The sequence below is a fragment of the Phoxinus phoxinus genome (assembly GCF_949152265.1).
Source record: "Phoxinus phoxinus genome assembly, chromosome: 1".
In the NCBI taxonomy this organism is placed as follows: Eukaryota; Metazoa; Chordata; class Actinopteri; order Cypriniformes; family Leuciscidae; genus Phoxinus; species Phoxinus phoxinus.
Window position 1 is genome coordinate 41,911,295 of NC_136876.1, and position 20,391 is coordinate 41,931,685.

The 20,391-nt window shown below is 35.7% G+C and overlaps 1 protein-coding gene and 1 long non-coding RNA gene across 3 annotated transcripts in view; one reads left to right on the forward strand and one right to left on the reverse strand.

Moving 5' to 3' along the window:
- LOC306996046 overlaps nt 1–20,391 on the reverse strand; it is a 404,126-nt gene that overhangs the window by 14,487 nt on the left and 369,248 nt on the right. The window lies entirely within an intron of this gene.
- LOC306995976 (uncharacterized protein) lies at nt 612–19,173 on the forward strand. 2 transcript variants are annotated; one of them, XM_079608037.1, is made up of 19 exons: nt 612–829; nt 927–1,271; nt 1,363–1,719; nt 2,676–2,780; nt 2,878–2,973; nt 3,136–3,228; nt 3,595–3,669; nt 4,784–4,897; nt 5,098–5,160; nt 8,149–8,217; nt 8,562–8,645; nt 10,313–10,417; nt 10,640–10,717; nt 12,513–12,584; nt 12,780–12,875; nt 14,072–14,170; nt 18,205–18,223; nt 18,331–18,382; nt 18,484–19,100. In XM_079608037.1, exons 1-19 carry the CDS (start codon nt 784–786, stop codon nt 18,529–18,531), a joined length of 2,016 nt encoding a protein of 671 aa, XP_079464163.1. In that variant the 5' UTR covers nt 612–783; the 3' UTR covers nt 18,532–19,100. The 2 variants fall into 2 exon arrangements, 1 of the variants encoding a protein (XP_079464163.1); XR_013796961.1 differs by lacking the exon at nt 18,205–18,223 and having other exon boundaries at nt 14,072–14,174; nt 18,313–18,382; nt 18,484–19,173.

Below are 20,391 nucleotides of genomic sequence, written 5' to 3' on the forward strand. Positions count from 1 at the left end.
TTTTTTTATTGAAGTTCAAATAAATAGCAGAGTAATTTCATAATATATATATATATATATATATATATATATATATATATATATATATATATATATATATATATTTAAATAACTTTGGAACATGGAATGTCTTAAAACTGTTATTAACTTTCTTTTAACTTCTATAGCCTACTCTTCACATAAAATATAGAACCATTTTCAAAAGCATGCATTAAGCAAATTGTAATGGTAAAAAGTTCTAATTGTAATGGTAAAAAACTAAATGACCAAAAAATAAGCAGTCATTGTCGTATCCAGTAGTTTTGAACCCTGATCTTAAAACAAATAATATTGCTGCATTACAAGGCCAAAACTTTAATAAAACATGTTCCTATATTAGACGGACTGCCCCACATTAGTCAAAACATGCTGTCCCACTTTTGAATCAACCTTTTCTAAAGTGGGACGACAAAGATTGCTTTAAATAGAACATATTCTTAACACATTTTAACAATAATGTCCGTCTGTTAAACACGCATTCATTTATATTGCCATTTCTTCCTTGTGTGTGTAATGTAGTAGGCTAGGCTAGCTGATTCAAGTATATTAAACCTCTAGGAGCCAACAGAAGTGCTTGTCCTTGGATTAGAACAGGTCCTGACGCGCGCATAATTTAAGAAACCGGAAGTAAGCTAAAAGCGAAAGCGAAAGTTTATTGTGGCCTCGAGTGAAAGACTGCGGACAAAAACTCTTACGTTCGTGATAAAATTATGATTTTATTATAGCTCTTTTTCTGTATAAACTATGTACATTGTATTTATTGTTATAGTACTCCCGGTATTCGCTGATGGTACGTATTATCACTTTAAATTGATACGCGAAAATACCCTTCGAGTTTTTCTTTCTCATTTATTAAAGCTATCAGTTTCTCTATCATTTCTCTATAGGCTTCACTGTTCGCGGTCCATCTGGTCCTCTGGTTGTTCCTCTGGGATCGTCAGTAGTTTTGCCCTGTTATGTTGATGAACCTTTACCATTGGAGGATCTGGAGGTGCAGTGGAAAAGAACAGACTCAGAGACTCTGGTTCATTTGTCTCTGAATGGTGAGAGTCGAGCAGAGGTCCAGCAGCAGGATTATCATAATAGAGCTCATTTCTTTACTGATCAGATTCAACATGGAAACTTCTCCCTCCGTCTGGACAATCTGACAGCTGAAGATGAGGGAAATTACACATGTAAAGTTTACAGCTTACATTATTCTAATGAGACTGTGGTTCAAATAAAAGATGTTGGTGAGTGAGAGCCACTTGAATTCTGGTGAAAGTTTCAATCAAATGCCATTTTATGTATTTTATGTGTATGTTTAAACCATTTCTCTTTCAGAGCGTCTGCTGGTATCAGGATCGAGTCGCTCCATATCTGCATACGATGGTGAGGACGTCACTCTGAACTGCTCTGTAGACTCTCACATCAAACCTGAACACATTGAAGAGGTTTCATGGAGAAGAACAGATGGAGATGGAGATATTCCGGTTCTGCTCTATCAAAACAATGAGGCTTTTCCAGATTCATCAGATGAGCAATACAGAGACAGAGTTGAGTTCTTCACTGATGAAATCCCCAAAGGAAACTTCTCTCTCAGACTGAAGAGTCTCAGAACTGAGGACAAAGGAGTTTACATGTGTGAAGTGTTTGCTGGAGAACTTTCAGCCAATACAACTGTGGTACTGGAGCAACTGGGTGAGTCGACAAAACATGGCAAAATAAATAATAGCCAACCTTCTTCAAAGGATATTGTAAACAATATGGTACTTTAGCTATTTACACTTGGTGCGAAAAGTATCTACCTTTTTATACATTTGGGGCCAGATTTAATTTAATAGGGTAAATTAGAGTGAGATATCAATGCCATAAAAGCGTCAATAGGAGTGTAAAGTTCTGCGGAATGGTAAATGTAGGCTATAGTAAAACTAGGCGTTGTAAGCTCCATATTTTGGTTATTTTTGGGAAGAGACGAGGTGGAGATGCATGCACAGAATTTTCCATTGATTAGGATTTCTAAAGGGAATTTTGTGCAGGTTCTGGTGTACGTACGGTTTTACAAATTGGAAAACTTTTCATCTATAAAATACTTTTCAGAGAAGAATTGTTTTCATTCATTGCTATTGCCAAATTTTTCTTCATTGGTTTAAACAAAGCTCATGTATGCCGTTTCGCCTATAAAATAAACATATTTTAGAATGTTTAGATATTTTACTGGAAACTGAAGAGGTTATAGCCTCTTCCAGTTCGTGGATCATTCATTGCAACATTTAACCTAATTCTCATGTTTAAGAATCTGTTATCTGCTTGACAACTGATAAGCTACTGCCCACTGACATGCTTTTAAAGCTATTGTTAACCAGTTTTTTGGCCTTCAAACATCTTAAAATGCACATATCAGGGAAATAAATATTTTTTTTTACAAAAAATAATAATAATAATACATGTTTAGCAAATCCTGACAGTAGTTTTTAACACAAAAGAGGGTTAGTAAATCTGGCCATGAATGTAAATAAGTTCCTTGATTGCTGCGGAATTCCTTAAAATACTTTAATTGAAAATTCTTCATAATTATTCCTCTATAAACCAATGATTATGTATAGCTAATAGATTCAGTGCAGTTATACATCATGACTGATGTCTGTGTTTCACAGGTTTCTCTTCTTGGCACATAACTGTGTTGTTTGTCTGTTTTGTTGCTGGATTTGGAGCTGTACTTCTGCTCTGCTCTCTGATCTGCTGCAGATCAAAAAACACAGGTGTGTTTGGAAGGAACATCTTTTTATTTATTGTGATTAACTGGATATGTCACTGTGCTTCACTCATTTAACTGATTATTCTGCATCTTCTCTCCAGTCGACAGCAGAACAATCTGGAATCTTCAGCTTTCTCTGGTCTTTTTTCCAAATGTCTGTATGTTCTTCGCCTTCATCCTCTGGGGTCTCACTGAAGGTGAGTTTAGTAGTTTAAATATAGCACTATAAAGCATGTGGCAGATTTTATTAGTCTTTTTGTCATTTTGTACAGAAGTACAACAATTTTGTTGTGATGGGACTTAAATTGTTTTATTTGATCGATATTGTTTAATACCCGTCAATGTATATTCTGTTGCAGGATTTCTCCATGAGACCGTCACTTGCTGCGCTCTGTATATTCTGAGGCCTGTCATGTTGATTTGGGCTTTGTCTTATTTAAAGTATCTCCAAGGTATGTTAGGATTTCAAGTTTTTTTTTTTTTATTATTGTTATTTTTGTTAAGGGGATCAGTAAATGCAAATTGATGGCAACATATTAAGACTTAGCATGACAATATTGTGAGTGATTAATTCTATTGCGGTTAAATACATTAAATAGTCAAATTCAGAAGTATGAAATTATTGAAAAACACAAACTGTGTTCTTGGCATGTATTGAATGTGTCAAGAAATGTGTAGTGTTTGGTGAAAAAAAAACATACACTTTGTCCTACCCAACCTATAAAACTGCTTAAATGTAGAGTACAAGCAATGGGACAAATATGTAATAATATTATATAATGCCCTGATTTAATGTGTTCAACTCTTTCTGTCTACAGACAACATTAAAACATGGATCAGATTTTTCAGAATAACAAGTGAATTTACTGTTTTCACAGTCGTTGTTTATTCAGGTGAGTAAATCCTAATGTTTCACATCAGAGGTCATGCTCATTATTCTGACATTACAAGTGCTTTATGAAATATTACCTGTTTTGCTAAATTCAATAGACTTGGCCAGAATTCAGACATTAAATCTTATCCCTCGCTCTCTTTTTCTAAAACTCCTGTCGTCCAAACCTGAATACTCAAAATTATTAAAATACAGTGTCTAGTATCCCAGGATTACTTAATTTTTTGCTGTTTATAAAGACACATGTGATTTCTCAGAACAACTATTTCAGTGAAATCTGTCAGGAATAGAAACATTTTCTACATGATGCTTTGGTCTTTTTATAGTTTATACTTTACTGCATGTACAGTTGCCTTTTCTAAAATACCAAAAAAATACATGTTGAGCTCTAAAACTGCAATAAAATCAAAGCCAAAATCGGAAAAAAATTGTATTCCAAATTTTAGGTTGATATCTCAAAAAAAATGAGCTTTCAGTGAGATTTTGTTTGGGTGCGGTACCAAACTTCTTCACTAGGTGACAACCAGACTCCATTACTGCCCATATAAGGGCGCCTCCATTTCCTTATGTGGCTTGAGTAATCTATTCTAAACCATAATATTTCCATAATTTTCATACAAGTTATGAAGTAGACATCCTATTCAGAAGTAGTACGTGAGGTTTTGCAGATTTTTATATGAATTCAACCTCTAAGAAACACAAAAGAACACGTATGTGTATTATAGCTCTATTATTTTCTTCTTTATATTTGAAACCTTTTCAGACCTTTTTTTCTAAAAAAAAAAATGTAATGGATGTTATCTTTTGAACTCTTGGCACGAAAACAAACTGAGGTTTCTACCAATGTTTCATGATTTGTCATTGCTATTTCAAAATAAAGGTCTGAACACGGAGTATGAAAATATTATTGTTGCAAATCAATAAATTACTGATCCTCTGTAATGTATTTGTAAGCTTACAAATGATATATAGTTTGTCAAGATTAGTTTAGGTTTAATATAGGATATTACTTTTGACAAACACTGATCAGTTCATCACATCTTTAGATATGTTCTGTTCTTGCTCAGGACATAATTTATCTTGTGTGACATTTTAATTTGAATCTATTCCTCTAGTTCTTTTTAGATATGGCTGGAGAGAGAGTGCACATGATACAAACAGTGGACGTCGTGTATTTTCTGGAATATGCTTTGGACTTGTTGTGCTGTCGTGTCTCAACCTGAGTGGAAGTAAGAGTTCCTGTATGATTTCCCTTACATTGTTAAAGCAGCAGACTAAGTATAAGCACAGATTTATTAGGTTAATGAGTTTATTAACAATGTTTTTTTTCATATACATTTATTTTTTATTATACAGTTACCAAAAATAATATAAGAGCCAAGTTTTCAACTTTGTTGGGCCTAACTGTGTGTTAATGTTTGTTTTTTAGTTGACTTTAGGCTATGCAGTCAAGACCGGCCAAGAGGGGCTTCCCAACTCATGCAAACTCAAGGTGAACTCACATTCTTATTGTTTTACCCCAATATGAGTTATTAGAGTTGCAAAATACTATTAGAAACAACGTTGCTCTCAATACAGCATTTTACATGGTCAAAAATATAGTTTAATATAGACTGTGTTACTGAGTGTTGATAAAGAACGAAAACGTAACGGAAGAAAAAAGTATCCAGAATTTAAAGTATACCCACAAATATACCCATGCGACTTATGACTTGTTTTGTGATCCATGGTCACATATTATTTAGTTGGAAAGTCATATGCTTTGTGAGGAGTGTTTGAGCAGCAGTGAAACGCTCTCTTAGGCTATGTCTGCATTAACTACTTGCGACTGTTTTGTGATCCAGGATCACAAATAGTTGTCTGTCACATCATAGCTGTGTGTCATCTCAAGGTTTTTCCACTGGAGCTGCTCCTGTCAGCGTTTGACCTAAACATTCAGTTATAAAAGCATTCAAAGGGTTAAGATTTGACAGATGAACTGTGATGAGACGTTCAGGTGTCATGAGAATAGAAAAAGTACTTGACGTCATGTGACTGAGCCAAACATCAAGCCTTATCAGTCATCAGACTTCAGTTTTCCTCACTGCCGTACGATTGAGATAGTCAATGCTCACTGTGGTTCGGAAAGCTTTCGCAAAAGAAAGTTTCAACATTACAAAATGAACAAGAGAGAGAGAGAGAGAGAGAGAGAGAGAGAGAGAGAGAGAGAGAGAGAGACTTGACTTTAACCCCCCTTTATTACAAATATTCAGGGTTTAACTAAACCTCACATAGATTTTAAAAAATATTTAAAACACAACATACAATAATAAATAGCACAAGAACAATAATAAATAGCACAAGAACAATAATAAATAGCACAAGAACAATACGACAATAGCACAATTAAATATAAAATTGTAAAGCACCATCAAAATCAGATTCACATATGCACTGGTTTATTCCCCAGATGTGATTGAAAGTTTCCAGGTCTTTAACCAAATTATAGTATGCATATTCCACCTTTAATCTAGTTTTAATTAACCCTTTTAAAACTAACATTGCATCAGTTGACACAACATTATTTATTTTACTTTTACGTGAAATCCAAATTCCCATCTTTACCTGCCCAAACAAAAAATTAAGCAAAACATGGATCTGCTTTCTGTTTTTGCTATACTTTGGTCCATAGATAAATAACATGGGTGAAAACACTTCTCCCAAAACTGTACACCATTCTTCTAATTGAGAAAATAAAGGCGCAAGCCTCCCACATTGAAAAAATAAATGAAAAACAGTTTCAGTCATCCCACAAAAAGGACATCCCTCCTGAACCTGGGGATCGAGGTGTGCTCTGTATCTGTTAGTAGCTATTAACCCATGCACCACTCTCCACTGAAGGTCTCCAGACCTTTTCTCAATGGGAGGCTTGTACAAGGCCCTCCAGCAACCCTTCGGGGAAGAGCCCGATCCGAATAGCTCTTGCCATTTTGACTCTTTAACTCCTCCTAAAGAGTGAGAGTGTGAAACTTTTACACATGTGACGTACAGTGCTTTCTTCTCAGTTTTACTGAAACAGTCCAGTACAGGTGTCTTGAAGGTCAACAAAGACCCCTCCTTTTCTTCAAAACTACCCACAGCCGGAATTATTCTTAATTCAGGAAAAGTTAAATCCATATCTTCATCGGTTGTTTCCACACTGCGTTTAAATTCCGTCGATAAACTCTCAAGAATTTCATTTAACAGTCTTTGTGTCCGACGAATTGATCTTATTCCAATCTTGGAGGCTAGCATTTCAGGAGACATCCATCCATCTGAAGTTATTAAATGTCCAATCTTTACCACTCCTGCAGCCTTTAGTAGATTCCTCATCGATGGTGATTTTAAAATTGCAGAGTCCACTATAGAGTTGTGCATTATGGGTTCCTCCCTTGACCAGAGACCTCCCTCATCCGTGATGTCTCTTGAGATATTAAAAGTCCTCCAGGCTTTAAACACTGAATGGTAAAAAGAAGTTAGTCCAGTCAAATCAACATTTTGAAAGTCCAGGAGAAACAAATGTTTATCCAGCCCCATCCCTCCTGCTCTTCTGAGGAGGGCACAAGCTACTCCAGACCAGCTTACATCCACTCCGTAGAGGAATCTTTTCACTGTCTGTAGTCTGAAAGTCTTAATTCTGCTTTTTATGTCCACTAGTCCTTGTCCTCCTTCTTGTCTGGGCAGAAACAAAGTTGATGCTTTTGTCCAGTGGTTGCCGGACCAAAAAAAGTCTGTTATACGTTTTTGGATTTTTTCAACCAAATCTTCAGGAGGTTCTAGAATGTTCATTTTGTGCCATAGCGTTGAGGCTACAAGGTTGTTGCAGACCAGGGCTCTTCCCCTATAGGATAACTGTGGTAGCAGCCAATGCCAGGAAGACAACCGAGCACACACCTTCTCCACCAGGCCCTCCCAATTTTTTCTCTTATAATCCTCCCTTCCTAAAAACACCCCCAAATATTTTAACCCAGATTTACCCCATTTTAAATTACCTGGGAGAGCCTATAATTTCTCCCACCACCACGAGAACATCCTCCACGCTCACGCCAAGTTCAGGTACACACTTGCATCCATTACACAACGACAGGTGCGAGACACCCTGTCTAACTTCATCGGCCATACCGGCACGCGACAAAAGCCGCGAGCGGCTTTAATTACTCAGTAATCTTAAATAAAATATTAAGACCAAAAGAGGAAAGAAAGAAATAAAGAAACGCTCTCAAAAGCTCAATATTCACGCTCGCTCTAACCAACACGCTCACTCGCCCCACTACACTCGCACATGCGCAGAGAGAGAGAGAGAGAGAGAGAGAGAGAGAGAGAGAGAGAGAGAGAGAGAGAGAGAGAGAGAGAGAGAGAGAGAGAGAGAGAGAGAGAGAGAGAATAGTACAGTCCAGGTATTTGGAATCCAATAATTCATTCTTCCATTCATGTTTACTTTTCTCTCTCTTTTTAATTTTAGTTTTTTTGTTGGGGATTAGTTTGTCTCAAGTGCTCCAGTTGATCTGCTCATTTGGACTTCCCTCTCCAGGTAACACCTGCATGATTACTTCATAATTAATTACAATGATATACAACATGTAGTTTAAAATTCCTCTGTTTAATTCCACCTGTTTAATTCCACCTGTTTTTTGGTGTAACAATCCAGTTTATTATAATTCAGCCAATTTCAGCTTGACATAGAACTGCTTGTAGAAGGACATGCTGACATGAATGTGAAACCTGAAGTCATTAAGAGCTAGAAAACCACTAGACTCTTTATTTCAGTGATTTAACATTTATATTTAAGATCTTCTGAGCAATCCTATGTTTTTAGCTACATATTATTTACTTTTTTTTAATTGGGAAAATAATATTCTCCTTCTCTTATTTTAGGATTTATCTTTATGGCAATTTTTCCACCACTGCTGCTGCTTCCCTTCATGCTAGTTTTGCCTCGTCTCCAAGCAAAATTCAAATGTAAGTACATGATGATATACATTCTTATAATTGTTGTATTTGTGTAGATGTGGAAAGAGTAAATCCAACAATTATATATCTGTATTTGTGGTTTTGATGCTGTATGAATAGAAATGCACTGCTTATATAAAAATATATGCTTAATTTATTTGCTAAACCATGATTTAAAGACAGCATGGAACAGGAGTTGCTATTGACACTATACTGTATTGTGACATATTTTTTAGTGAAACGGCTTTATAAAAAAAAGAATGAATGCAAAAATTGAGGGACTTGATTTTATCCATTGGTATTTTATATTGTGAAAAGTAAGCGGTGTGTAACTGAATTGAGGCACATGACATCTGATAGTGAGTGGCTTAACTGCAGCATAGCCTTGCATACATCATAGACGTCAAGTGAATCCTATCATGAGAAGATGAAGTTATTGTTATGCTTAGTTCCACAGAAGATGATGATACAATAACATAAGATTTAACATAATTATTAGAATAAACAGCCAACATTAAAAACAGCGTGCTAACATGAACAATAGCAGACAACTGTAGAGTGAACAAGGAGGAACTATAAATACATGGTGAATTCAAAATAACGAACAGCTGTGATGATTAGTGTTAGGCCCAATCCCAATTCTACCCCTTTCCCCTTCGTCTACCCCTAACCCTTCGCCTTCCCCTTCCCCTTGACCCTTGAAACAGAGTGGCAAGGCGTAGGGGTGAAAATATTCCCCTAAGAAATGGGACACCACTACTACACCGTTACACGTCATTATACGTCGTCGCCTACGTCACAGGAGATGCGCCGATGTTTATCACAAACTTCCAAGATGCACAGGACTTGTTTTCTGTGGTGTTGTATTAACACGTTGGAGGTACAGACCTATGTTTGTCCTATTTTGACCTATTTATTTATTTACTGTGTGAAACTGTGTGAAATACGACATTGTGTGGCGTTCATGTGCGTTCAACTCATAAATACGATCTCTACGAGATGACTTGAACGCACCAATAGCTTGTGTGCTTTGTTCGGGGGAGAAGAGATTTTTTTACAAACGTTTCTTTGAAGGAACTGACCGTAAATATGAACACAAGATTGAATGTAACAAAGCAAATCATTATTTGTCGTTAAAATACTTATTAAAGTCAACAATTCTTACATTTATGGTCTAATTTTTTGCTTGGGCAGCCATTTTGCGTCTGTAGCCGGTGTATGCAGTGACACTTCTCATACCCCTTCGTTTGAAGTGTGGTCCCGAAAAATCTTCGTTTGAAGGGCTATCTGGCCCTTCCCCCTAGCCCTTCCCCTCCAACCAAAAGAGAATCGAGACAGCCCTACCCCTCCACGTGCACGAGCAAAACAGAGGGGAAGGGGTAAGTGAAGGGGTAAGGGGTAGAATTGGGATTGGCCCTTAGTGTCCATGGTAACTGATGATGAGTGGCTGCAAATAGGAACAAGGAACACGTGACGAATGAAAACTAACAGAACATAACGTGACAGTTATGACATTACAAGGAAAAAAAACATAAAGAAACACTAATTGTTAATTCATACAGAACTGGTATGAAAAGTGTCAAATTTGATTTCAGGCCGACTCTTCTCAGATTTGTATCAGATTTATGTGACCTGTGAAAGTTTATGAATTCAGAAGATCATGTTTTCATTCACAGGTCTCCAGCGAAGATGGATAACATCATTATTGATGATAACAACACCGCTCCTATATATCGTCCTTGTGATTTATGTTCATCTAACCATATTGGAAAGGGAGAAAGGTATGCTACTTTATTTTATGTTAAGTAATTTTATTTTTTCATCTAGAAAAAAAAAACACTATAATTTTACAATAATTTTAAGTAGATTTGTTGTGGGAAGTCACAAATGTGTCTGCTTTTATGCAAGGACAAATCTATTTTTGTAAGGTTTACATTTATAATACAGTAAAGAATCGTTTTGTTAGAGATGTGCTGATCAAAAGTGCTTTATTTAATCAACAGAGTATTTGGGATGGACCTGCGTCATTGTATTTATTGAAGTTCTGAAGATGATATTGGTGTATGAAAACCGCATTACAGGTATTATACATCACTGACTTACAATGCTTACAGTGTCCTGTATTACCCCACACTGTAATCATAAAACAACATAACAATATGACGCTAAGAAGTAGAAAATACATTACTGTGATGTTCTTATATAGTAAATGAATGCAATACAAATGTAAAATGTATAAATCATTATTCATATTATTATAAGAAAAAAGTATAAGATATATAAAGCAGATATACCTTTTAGAATATGCGCTTGGTAAACTGCACATTGTTTTTAATTTCTTAATGATCACTTCATGGGTCACTATGGGTGAGACTGAACTGTGATTCACATTTTGTTGTTGCAGCCTTATGCTAAATTGCTTTAATTTCTTCCCACAATCTACACTCCATGTACCATAATGAAAAAGCTAGAACATATTTGTGATTTAATGTTGAAAATGTATTAATAAGAAAAAACTGAAATATCACATTGACACACAGGGTCAGATTTACTAACAGCTTACGCCAGCAGCACAGAGAACAGAGAGCGTGTGAGGGAAGGGAGAGCATTTTCTCCACTCGTGTTCATTTATTTGGAATGCCAGAGGAAGATGTTATCCGAACAAATCGTTTGCCAAGCCATATTATTATTAATTAGCTGAGATCCAGAAAACAACCATCTCTACAACATTCACTGATCTGAGCTTTATGGGAAAGTTGCTGTACAGAAGCCTCTCCTCAGTGAATAACACATGCTTGAATTTTGTAAAATGACCAAAAGACTGAGAAACAAGATTCACTCGTCTGATGAACCTCGATTTCAAGCGTCATCTCAGGAATAAACCAGTTACTGTTCATCATGTGCTCATCACCATCCCAACGGTGAAGTTTCATCATTTCATCATGCAGTGAAGCTTTTTATACTGTAATCGACAGGGACTAGAGAGCTGGTGAGGTTAGAAGGAAAGCTGAAAGCAAAAACAAAACAAAATAAGATTTCCTAATGAAAACCTGATCCAGAAAACTCAGGACCTTAGACGGGGCCGTATGTTCACTTTAATAACAAGCTTTACATAAATCCATAACTGCAAAGCTTATCTTATCATATTCCAAAAGACCCGAGGCTGTAATCACTCTCTGCCAAATGTGTTTCACCTCCGCGCTAAATACTAACGCCAGTGTGACAGTTCAGTTTTTGGTAATTTTAGTGGTTCTTTAAGTAGTTACACGTCATTATGGAGTATGGAATTTAGAAAAAAATTAAATGTGAAAAAAACGTAAAACAGTTTAGTATATAAGGCTGCAAATATATTCTATTCAGTAATCAACAGCATTTTTTTTGCATACTTATCTTTAAAAGTGAAATGATTTCTGTAAAACCAGTTGCCATATGCTGTATGGCTTCTCCATGTCCTGTGTATTTCTCGACCAAATAAGCAACAAACTATTTTGGAAAAAAAAAATATTTAAAAGAGCGAAAAAACAAATAATTAGGGAGAATCAATCAATAATAAATAATTTACTGCCATTGTGTATTCTGATTATGAGTATTTTAAAATCTAAATGCTCGATTTTTGAAATCTGAAAACATTATTCATATTGAATGATCAGTAACTGTCCAACACTGGGTAACATATTCTCTCCCTTTACTAGACCTTTTGATTAGTTGTTGATTGATTGATTGATTTGTAGGCCATTCAGTAAATAAGTCAATAAAAACATGTTGTTGTCACTGTATTTTGCTTTTACTAGAAGAGATTATGATCCCAGGATAAATCCATATTATCTTCGCATCCTTTTGGCTTTTGAATCAGATTTCAGTTTTGTTTTAACACAGTTGCAGAACCTTCAGAAATCCAGAGACGACAACAACAACAGACTGAGACGAGCCAACAAGGATCAAATACATGTAATTACTCACTGCTGACTCTTAATATGAATCATAATTAAAAAATTAAATAATCCTAATTAGCATAAATACAATAAAGTTTATATATAGGCCTATATATATTCTGTATTGTATTTATGCTCTATAATATTGCGTTGACAAGAGCTTAATTAATGCAACTGTGTGTGTGTGTGTGTGTGTGTGTGTGTGTTATAGTGCCTCTCTGTAATGTCATCATGTATATGTTTGGAGCAGTTGGTCTTGTTTTGTTGAACTCTGTTACACTGACAGCAGAACTGATCCTGAAAGCACGTGAGTACATATCTAAAATATTATATTACATTTATAGAGATCTTTTAACATCACAGTTTTATCTAATTACACACACACACACACACACACACACACACAACAAACCGAACACAGCAGGGTTACTACACTCTAAAAAATGCTGGGGTGTTCTGACCCAATTTTGGGTCAAATATGGACAAACCCTAGACTAGAAATCTAGACGCACCCTAGTGGCAGCTAAATGTATTTTGCAGCCAGGGCAGTCTAGCAACTCTCCATAGACCTTCTAGCTGCAAAAACCTAAATTGGGTCAGGCCAATCACGTCGTGTATAGAGTAGGCGGGGGCGGGCTTAACATATGACGACAGAGTTGCGACGGCTGCAACTTGAAAACAAAGAATGGCGGCTGCAGATGGAGAACAGCGGTCTTTCAAATCGGCTTTGGCCGCGACTCTGGAGGACTTGGAGTTAAGGAAAAGAATGGCACTTAAGTAATTCTTAAAAAAGGAAGAAGTGTTCGGAGTTTTGCTGGACCGGATCTTTGCCGCTCTGACTACGTCACCTTCTTCGTTGCTCTGGTTGGTTGTAGCGCTATCCTATTGCGTGCAGAGGGATTTTGAGAGACAACCGTTTATCCCGCCCCTCGGATTAAGCCGCGTCTATGGAGAGTTGCCTGACTAAACATCTTGATGTAAGTCTGGCTTGCCAGGCTAGACAAACCCAAACGTTGGATCAAAAATGCATTTAAAAAAAATAAAAAAATAAAAACAACCCAGCATTTTTTTTAGAGTGTACAACTACTAAAATGTGCTTTACCGTTTTGCTTTCAAATGTCCTGTGCATCTAGCCTGGTTGACACAAGACCCTTCTCAGTTGTAACTTGTAACTGAGACTGGGTCAGGGGAGGGTTCATTCACAGCCCATTTTCAAAGGGGCGTTACCAACGGACGTCGCTCAAATGCCTCTGGGCGCAATTGGATAGACCTAAAACCTATCAGAGCGATTGTCATCGTGTAAAGCCCGCCTCAACGTTTGTGATTGGTGCCTCGATTTGGAAAGATTGGGAATGGGCTTGAATGGGCTCTTGGCCAGACGGACTTGCAGGGCAAATCTAAATTTGCCAGAAGTTCGTCAGGGTAACGCCACGGTAGCCAGGGTTTCCCAGGCTACCGTGCATCTTCTTTTCACTAATGTTATTCTATCATTTTAATTCTTAGAAAACGGTGAGCGTGTCTTGAAGGATCTGAGAGTCATCGTCTTCCCCTCCGAATGTGTTTTTGCCTTGTATTGGCTAATTTTAGTAATGCATGCTGACTGTAAGTATCTTTATTATTATTATTAGGGGTTCAAGTGCACTGTAAAACCTAACAGTAATATGTACTAAATCAAATTGAGTTCACTGCACTCAAATATTATTGAAACTTGAATGACTGAAATTGAACTCAAACTGAATGAGTTATAGAACATTTCTATATCCCAGAATGATAATTGAATAATAATTGTATAATTAAGTGATGATTGAGGATTAGTGATAAACACCTGCTGTTAACAAGCCGAATCACTGAAGGAAAGAGAAACACAAGAACTACAACTGACTTCCAGCCACATCCTTAGATGAAATCAACTGAAGATAAAAGAGGAGGATTACACCAGTACACAAACAGCATTACCAGCTTCACTTATTATTAACCAGTTTGAATTATTATTATTATACAGTTATTATTATAATTAACAGAGGTTTAGATGTTGATGATTTGTTTCGTTTAAGGTCACCATGATGGAGATCAGCGTTTGCTTTAGTTGGGCTCTTGACCCTTGACTTTTTCCACATAAGGTTTTCTTTGGCTGCTATATTGTGTGTATATAACACATTTATAATGGTACAAAAGTCATGGAAAATTGTTGATTGTGTATAAATGGTTGAGGACTGATGATGACAATAGATCATTTTGTGACTTGATTCACTGATCTTATTCAGAGTCTAATCCCTGATAAAAAGGGCAACATATTAATCATTTTTTTTCAAAACTGTGTTTCAACAGCATAAGCGCCAGCAATTCTATGTTCATCAGACAATATGAATAATATTACAAAATGAATGTGCACAAAAAGTTTCACAAAAAATGTATTGTATTTCAAAGACTCACACAGACATCAAGATTCAGCATATGAACCTCAACAATGGTGACCATTAAAAACTATTCATGTTGCAATGCATGCTGGGTACTAGCATCATACAAAATGTATCCATTGCTCCCAGCACACATTGCGGCATGAATATTTTTTTATTGGTCACCGTTGTTGAGATTCATATGCTCATTCTTGATGTCTGTGTAAGTCAGTATGAAACCATAGAGGTTTTAAAAATCATATTGTCATTTCAATGGACCTTATAGTAAAATCAGAGTTCTGTTATAACAAACAATACAAGTAACATATAACCTGTTTACACAGAGATTAGGCTCTGAAAAAGATCAGAAAATCAAGTCATTAAATGTTGATTTGCATCATCTAAACGCAATAACATGTTTATATTTTCTTTTGGCTTATGTGCCATAACAAATGTGTTATATAAACACTCAATTACAGCAGCCAGAAGAAAATCTGGTGTTATAAAGTCAAGGGTCAAGAGCCCAACTAAAGCAAACACTGACCACTATCATGGTGTCTTTAAATGAAACTCAATAAATCATCATCATCTAAACCTCTGTTCATTCTCAATAACAACTTCTGTAGATGCATGACAAAAGTAAAACTGGTTAGTAATAAGTGAAGCTGCTAATGTTGTTTGTGTAGTGGTTTGACAGGTGACCTCAGCGTTACGTTGGACAGACTGAACATGAATTTCCAGACTGAAAAGCCACGTAAAGTGTCTCTTTGCCCACAGATTTAATTGGATAATCATGGGTCATAATCCTCTTCTGCTGAGAACTTGAGAGATTTAAACATATTTGATCTTAAGTTGATTTCATCTAAGGCTGTGGTTGGAAGTCAGTTGTAGTTCTTGTGTTTCTTTTTCCTTCAGTGATTCTGCTTGTTAACAGCAGGTGTTCATAATTAATGCTCACTAATCGCTTAATTAATCAATTAATTAATCACTTAATTTCTTGACTGCAATGTATACTTTTATTTAACCCTTTAGCTGTCACCCCCCTTTTTGAGAATGGACATTAAAATGCACTATTCAAGCTTAAATGGCTGTAATTCAAGAATGCTTTGGAGTATAGACCTAAGTTTGGTCTTGTTTTAAAGGGAAAAAATTGCAGATTATTGCTGAAGTGAAAGAACTTCAAAAAATTAAAGTATGAAAAAGTTATGGAAGTTTAAATTTACATTAAATCAAATATAATTTATTTAATATTTTTCTTTTATATAAAATATATATATTACAAAATATTTTTTACTATAAAATTACTATAAAATAAAAGCCATAAATCTAACCAAGTTGTGTTCCAAATTTGAAGTTGATATAATAAAAATTGAAGTTCCCATGAGATTTTGTTTAGGCGTAATACCAAAAATAGCCTCCGGGTGTCATTGAATTCCATTGAATTTAACTGTATGCATTCTGCCATAAAAAATGTATACATTTCTGTCCAAATATCACTTCTGTCACAAAATATGGAACCTTGAGACTCAGACCTTTCTGACAATATGTGTTTTGTCAAGATTAGAAAATATTTTGATCATAAATTATGAAACATAATAATGCCCAAAAGGGGAGGAGCCTGATAAAATAATTTAGAGTAATGTTTCTATGGTAACACAATGTCCAATTTCAAAACAGTTTTCACAGGATGAATTCTGAGATCGTAAGCTTTCAAATGATACCTAATTTATGATAACTACTAAAATATGAAATGTAATAAAAAAAGGTGATAAAAAAAGATAATATTATATTTTAGAGGATAATATATATATGATACTTTTTAGAAGGTAATATTATTTTATCATTTTTTTTATTGACAAATACTAGATTATATGTTTTATTATTAATTTTTAGCATGAAAACCAACATTTCAATTATTAAAAGTGTGTGCGTCGACTTTTTGTGACAAAGGTCAGAACTCCTGTTATGATGTCGATTTTTTTGAGGTGCGCTCTTGTCATAAATTCATCTATTACTGTTCCTGCATAATTTGTAACAGAAAACAGTGCTGAAATATCTATTAAGGAGTCTTAGACCTTTCCAATGATATATAGTTTGTCATGATTAATTTAGGATTTAATTGTAATATAGTGAGGTAAACGTAGGCGTCCCGTATACGGGACAGTGACAGTTAAAGGGTTAACTCAACTGAGATAAGTTCAGAGTACTCATAACTATTGTTTTTTATACACTTAATTAAATTGAGGTAATAAGTTTCCTCAAATGTAATGAGTTAGCTTAACTCATTGGATTTGAGTTTGTATATGATATTGCGAGCTAGCAGGAACTGCAAGTGCTCTGAGTTCATTTAAAGTTAGTCTTTTCAATTTTTTTACTCAATATAGTGAGGTTTCAGCTATATAAAGTATTTAAATGCAGTGTAAAGTTTAATTGCGTATTAAAAAATATCATTGTTTAGTGGACTCGATTAAAATAAGTTCATAGTACTCATAACTATTGTTTTTTGTTAACTTAATTAAATTGAGGTAATAAGTTTCCTCAAAATAAATGAGTTCGCTTAACTTGTTGGGTTTTACAGTGTGTGTAGCACTGAAACCCAATTGTAATTGCAAAAATTTCCAAGGATCAGTATTCTCCCCTAAAAGTGATCAGGCAGAAACTTTGAGGGATGGTAGGCCTAGTTCTCACAGCGTCTACAACGTCACCAAGGCTCGCGGCCTGATGGTGGCGCTACAGTGATCAAAAGTAGCCCAAGTAATGGCTCATAACTCCAAACTGTTCGTCGCAGAATCAAGTGTCTTATGTGGCCAAGTGTAAATGAAACAGTTTTAACAAACGGATAAGCTAGCCAGTCAGTAAAAATGCATGATGTGGTGTTAATAGGCCTTTAGTGTGAGTTAAGAATAATTTTTTTAATCCTTTTCCACTATAAAGAGCCTTTAATGATATTAAAGATTCTACTCTGAAACATCAATGGCAGTAAATAACCTGTATTTTTAAGACTGTAATATGGCAGTGAACAGGGCCGATGGGTCACTGGTTTATTTGACAATACCCATAATGCTGATTTGTAACAGATGCAAACAGTTATTTAAATGAAGGAGGTTCAATGCTGGTAAAATGAGACACACCTCCACCTACTCCTTACAGAGGCTGATTTACTCGCTGTGATTCTGATTTTCCCTTTTAATTATTAACATTTTAAACAACTTTCTCTCTCTATTGTCTCCTGTCATATAGGGAAGGTTGTTACAACTAAGTAAGTTCAGATTTGTATTCAATAAAGCAATCATGTAGGCCTATGTATGTATACACAGTACATTCAACATATCGATGTTAAATCTGTAGTTGTGTTTTCTAATACAGATTTACTCGCAATCGAAGGAACACGCATCAAAGACACAGCCGTCAACTCAGGGTAACAATAATTATGTGTGATATAAACTGATCTGCAAGGTTTGACATCTGCATGGTTCAGACGTGTAGTTGCCAAATAACAATGTCTTGTTTTAAACACAGAACACAGAAGAGATTCATGAAATGGAGAATCTGTCATCGCCTTTCTGATTCTGCAGTTTCACAGACACAGTGATCGAGACTCGGACTCTTCCACATTTCTCCTGCAGTCTGATCCTCTCTCCGTCTGTAAAAGAGGAGTTCCTCTGGAGGAAAAAACAACTAAATTAGACTGAAGACTTCAAAATGTGTTGCATTCTGTTGCAAATTGTTTGGATAGTTTTATACTGGTTGTTGAATCATTTAAAAAGTAATGCATTTAAAAAATCCATGTCATGGCAGTATTAAGCTGCTTATAAACAAAAAGGTTTTTTTCATAAACAGTCAGATTTTGGTACAGCGCTTTTGTAAATGTTTATGTGGCTATTGCATCAGTAGGCATCATCTTTTATGCACAGGCTGTTTTTACTTTTAATGACTCAGTCCATTTTTCAACTGAAAATGGATCTGCTTATGTTTGTGTTTGTCTTTTTATTTTGATAATGTCTCAGGGAACTGTATGTAGCTATACACTGAAGGTGCAGAATTAGCTGTGCCAAATATATTTATGTAATGTTTACAAACCAGTTTGTAAAACCATAAAAATCCTTTTGTAAAGTGTCTGAATTTAGTCTGTGTTGTGTGAGTGCTGTCAGATAATAATGAATATTCAGAGAATGCTTTTTATTGAAGTCTTCAAGCTCATCATATATGAAAAAAAAAAAAAGCGTTCTGCTTGAAAAGTGTTCAGTTGTCCAGTTATTCTGGTCGATTTCATAAGAACCACTAGTTTTTCAGTAGACTATACAGTATTATTTTGCTGGTTACTGCTCATATAGAAGATTGTCATTTAGTTTCATTGAATTGATCTGTTTTCATCTAACAATAGGCTAATATACAATGCAGATTTATTACAGTTTTTCTCAGTCGCTTTGGTGCATTTCTCACATCACTATTTACATTTGCACAAGAGTTAGTTCAACCTCCACAACATTTAGTCATTTGTGCACATCATAGTAGCAGTTTCTCATTCCTTCCAACAAATTGCAAATGCTTTTGGACATGCATCAATTGCTTTCATACAACTCTCTGCTGTTTTATAACATTATCATTTGCTTATGTCATGTCAGTCAAAATTAACTATACTTGTGAATGCTGAATAGCCATTCCATATAAAACTACTAGTCCTCCTTTCATTGTTTGAGTCATTACATACAAAAATGTTGAACTAGTTGTCAAAATCTGTCAAGCAAATTTTACAAAAAAACATTTAATCTTTTTTTTTCTGAAAATGTCTCCTATATTGAACAATTTATCTTAAGTGAATCTCAACTTTCACTGATGTGAAGGGGTGTGTGAAGCATTACTAGTTGCAACCAATGATAAGCCACTTCTCTACAATCACTGTCAGAGCTGAATCCCATAAACCCCCACTTTACAAGCATATATGAACCAAGCAGGACATAGTACCATTTCTACAATACTGTGACACAGAACAGGAAGGCCAGCCTCGTGGGAAGAGGGGTGAGGGTGCGGGTGCAGGACGGGGACGGGGAAGGGGAAGAAGAGGCCAAGTACATAGGCGGATCCCTGATGAAATCAGGGCTACAATTGTGGATCATGTTGTCAATCACGGCCTCACAACGGCTGAGGCTGGTCGAAGGGTGCATCCAAATGTTGGGAGAACCACTGTAAATTCAATTATTCAAACATTTCGTCGGGAGAACAGGTGTGTATAAATGGCATATCCCCAGTCTTGCTCCATACAACACACAACATCTGCTAACTTTGTTAGACACTCTTTACAGGCACATAATCCCTGAGAATGAGAGGGGACTAACTGGAGACCATCTGAGCAAGCATGTTGTTGTTTTGGATTGCATTGATATTTGCTGTGATGAGATGAAATTATGTGGCCAGACAGAGAGGAAC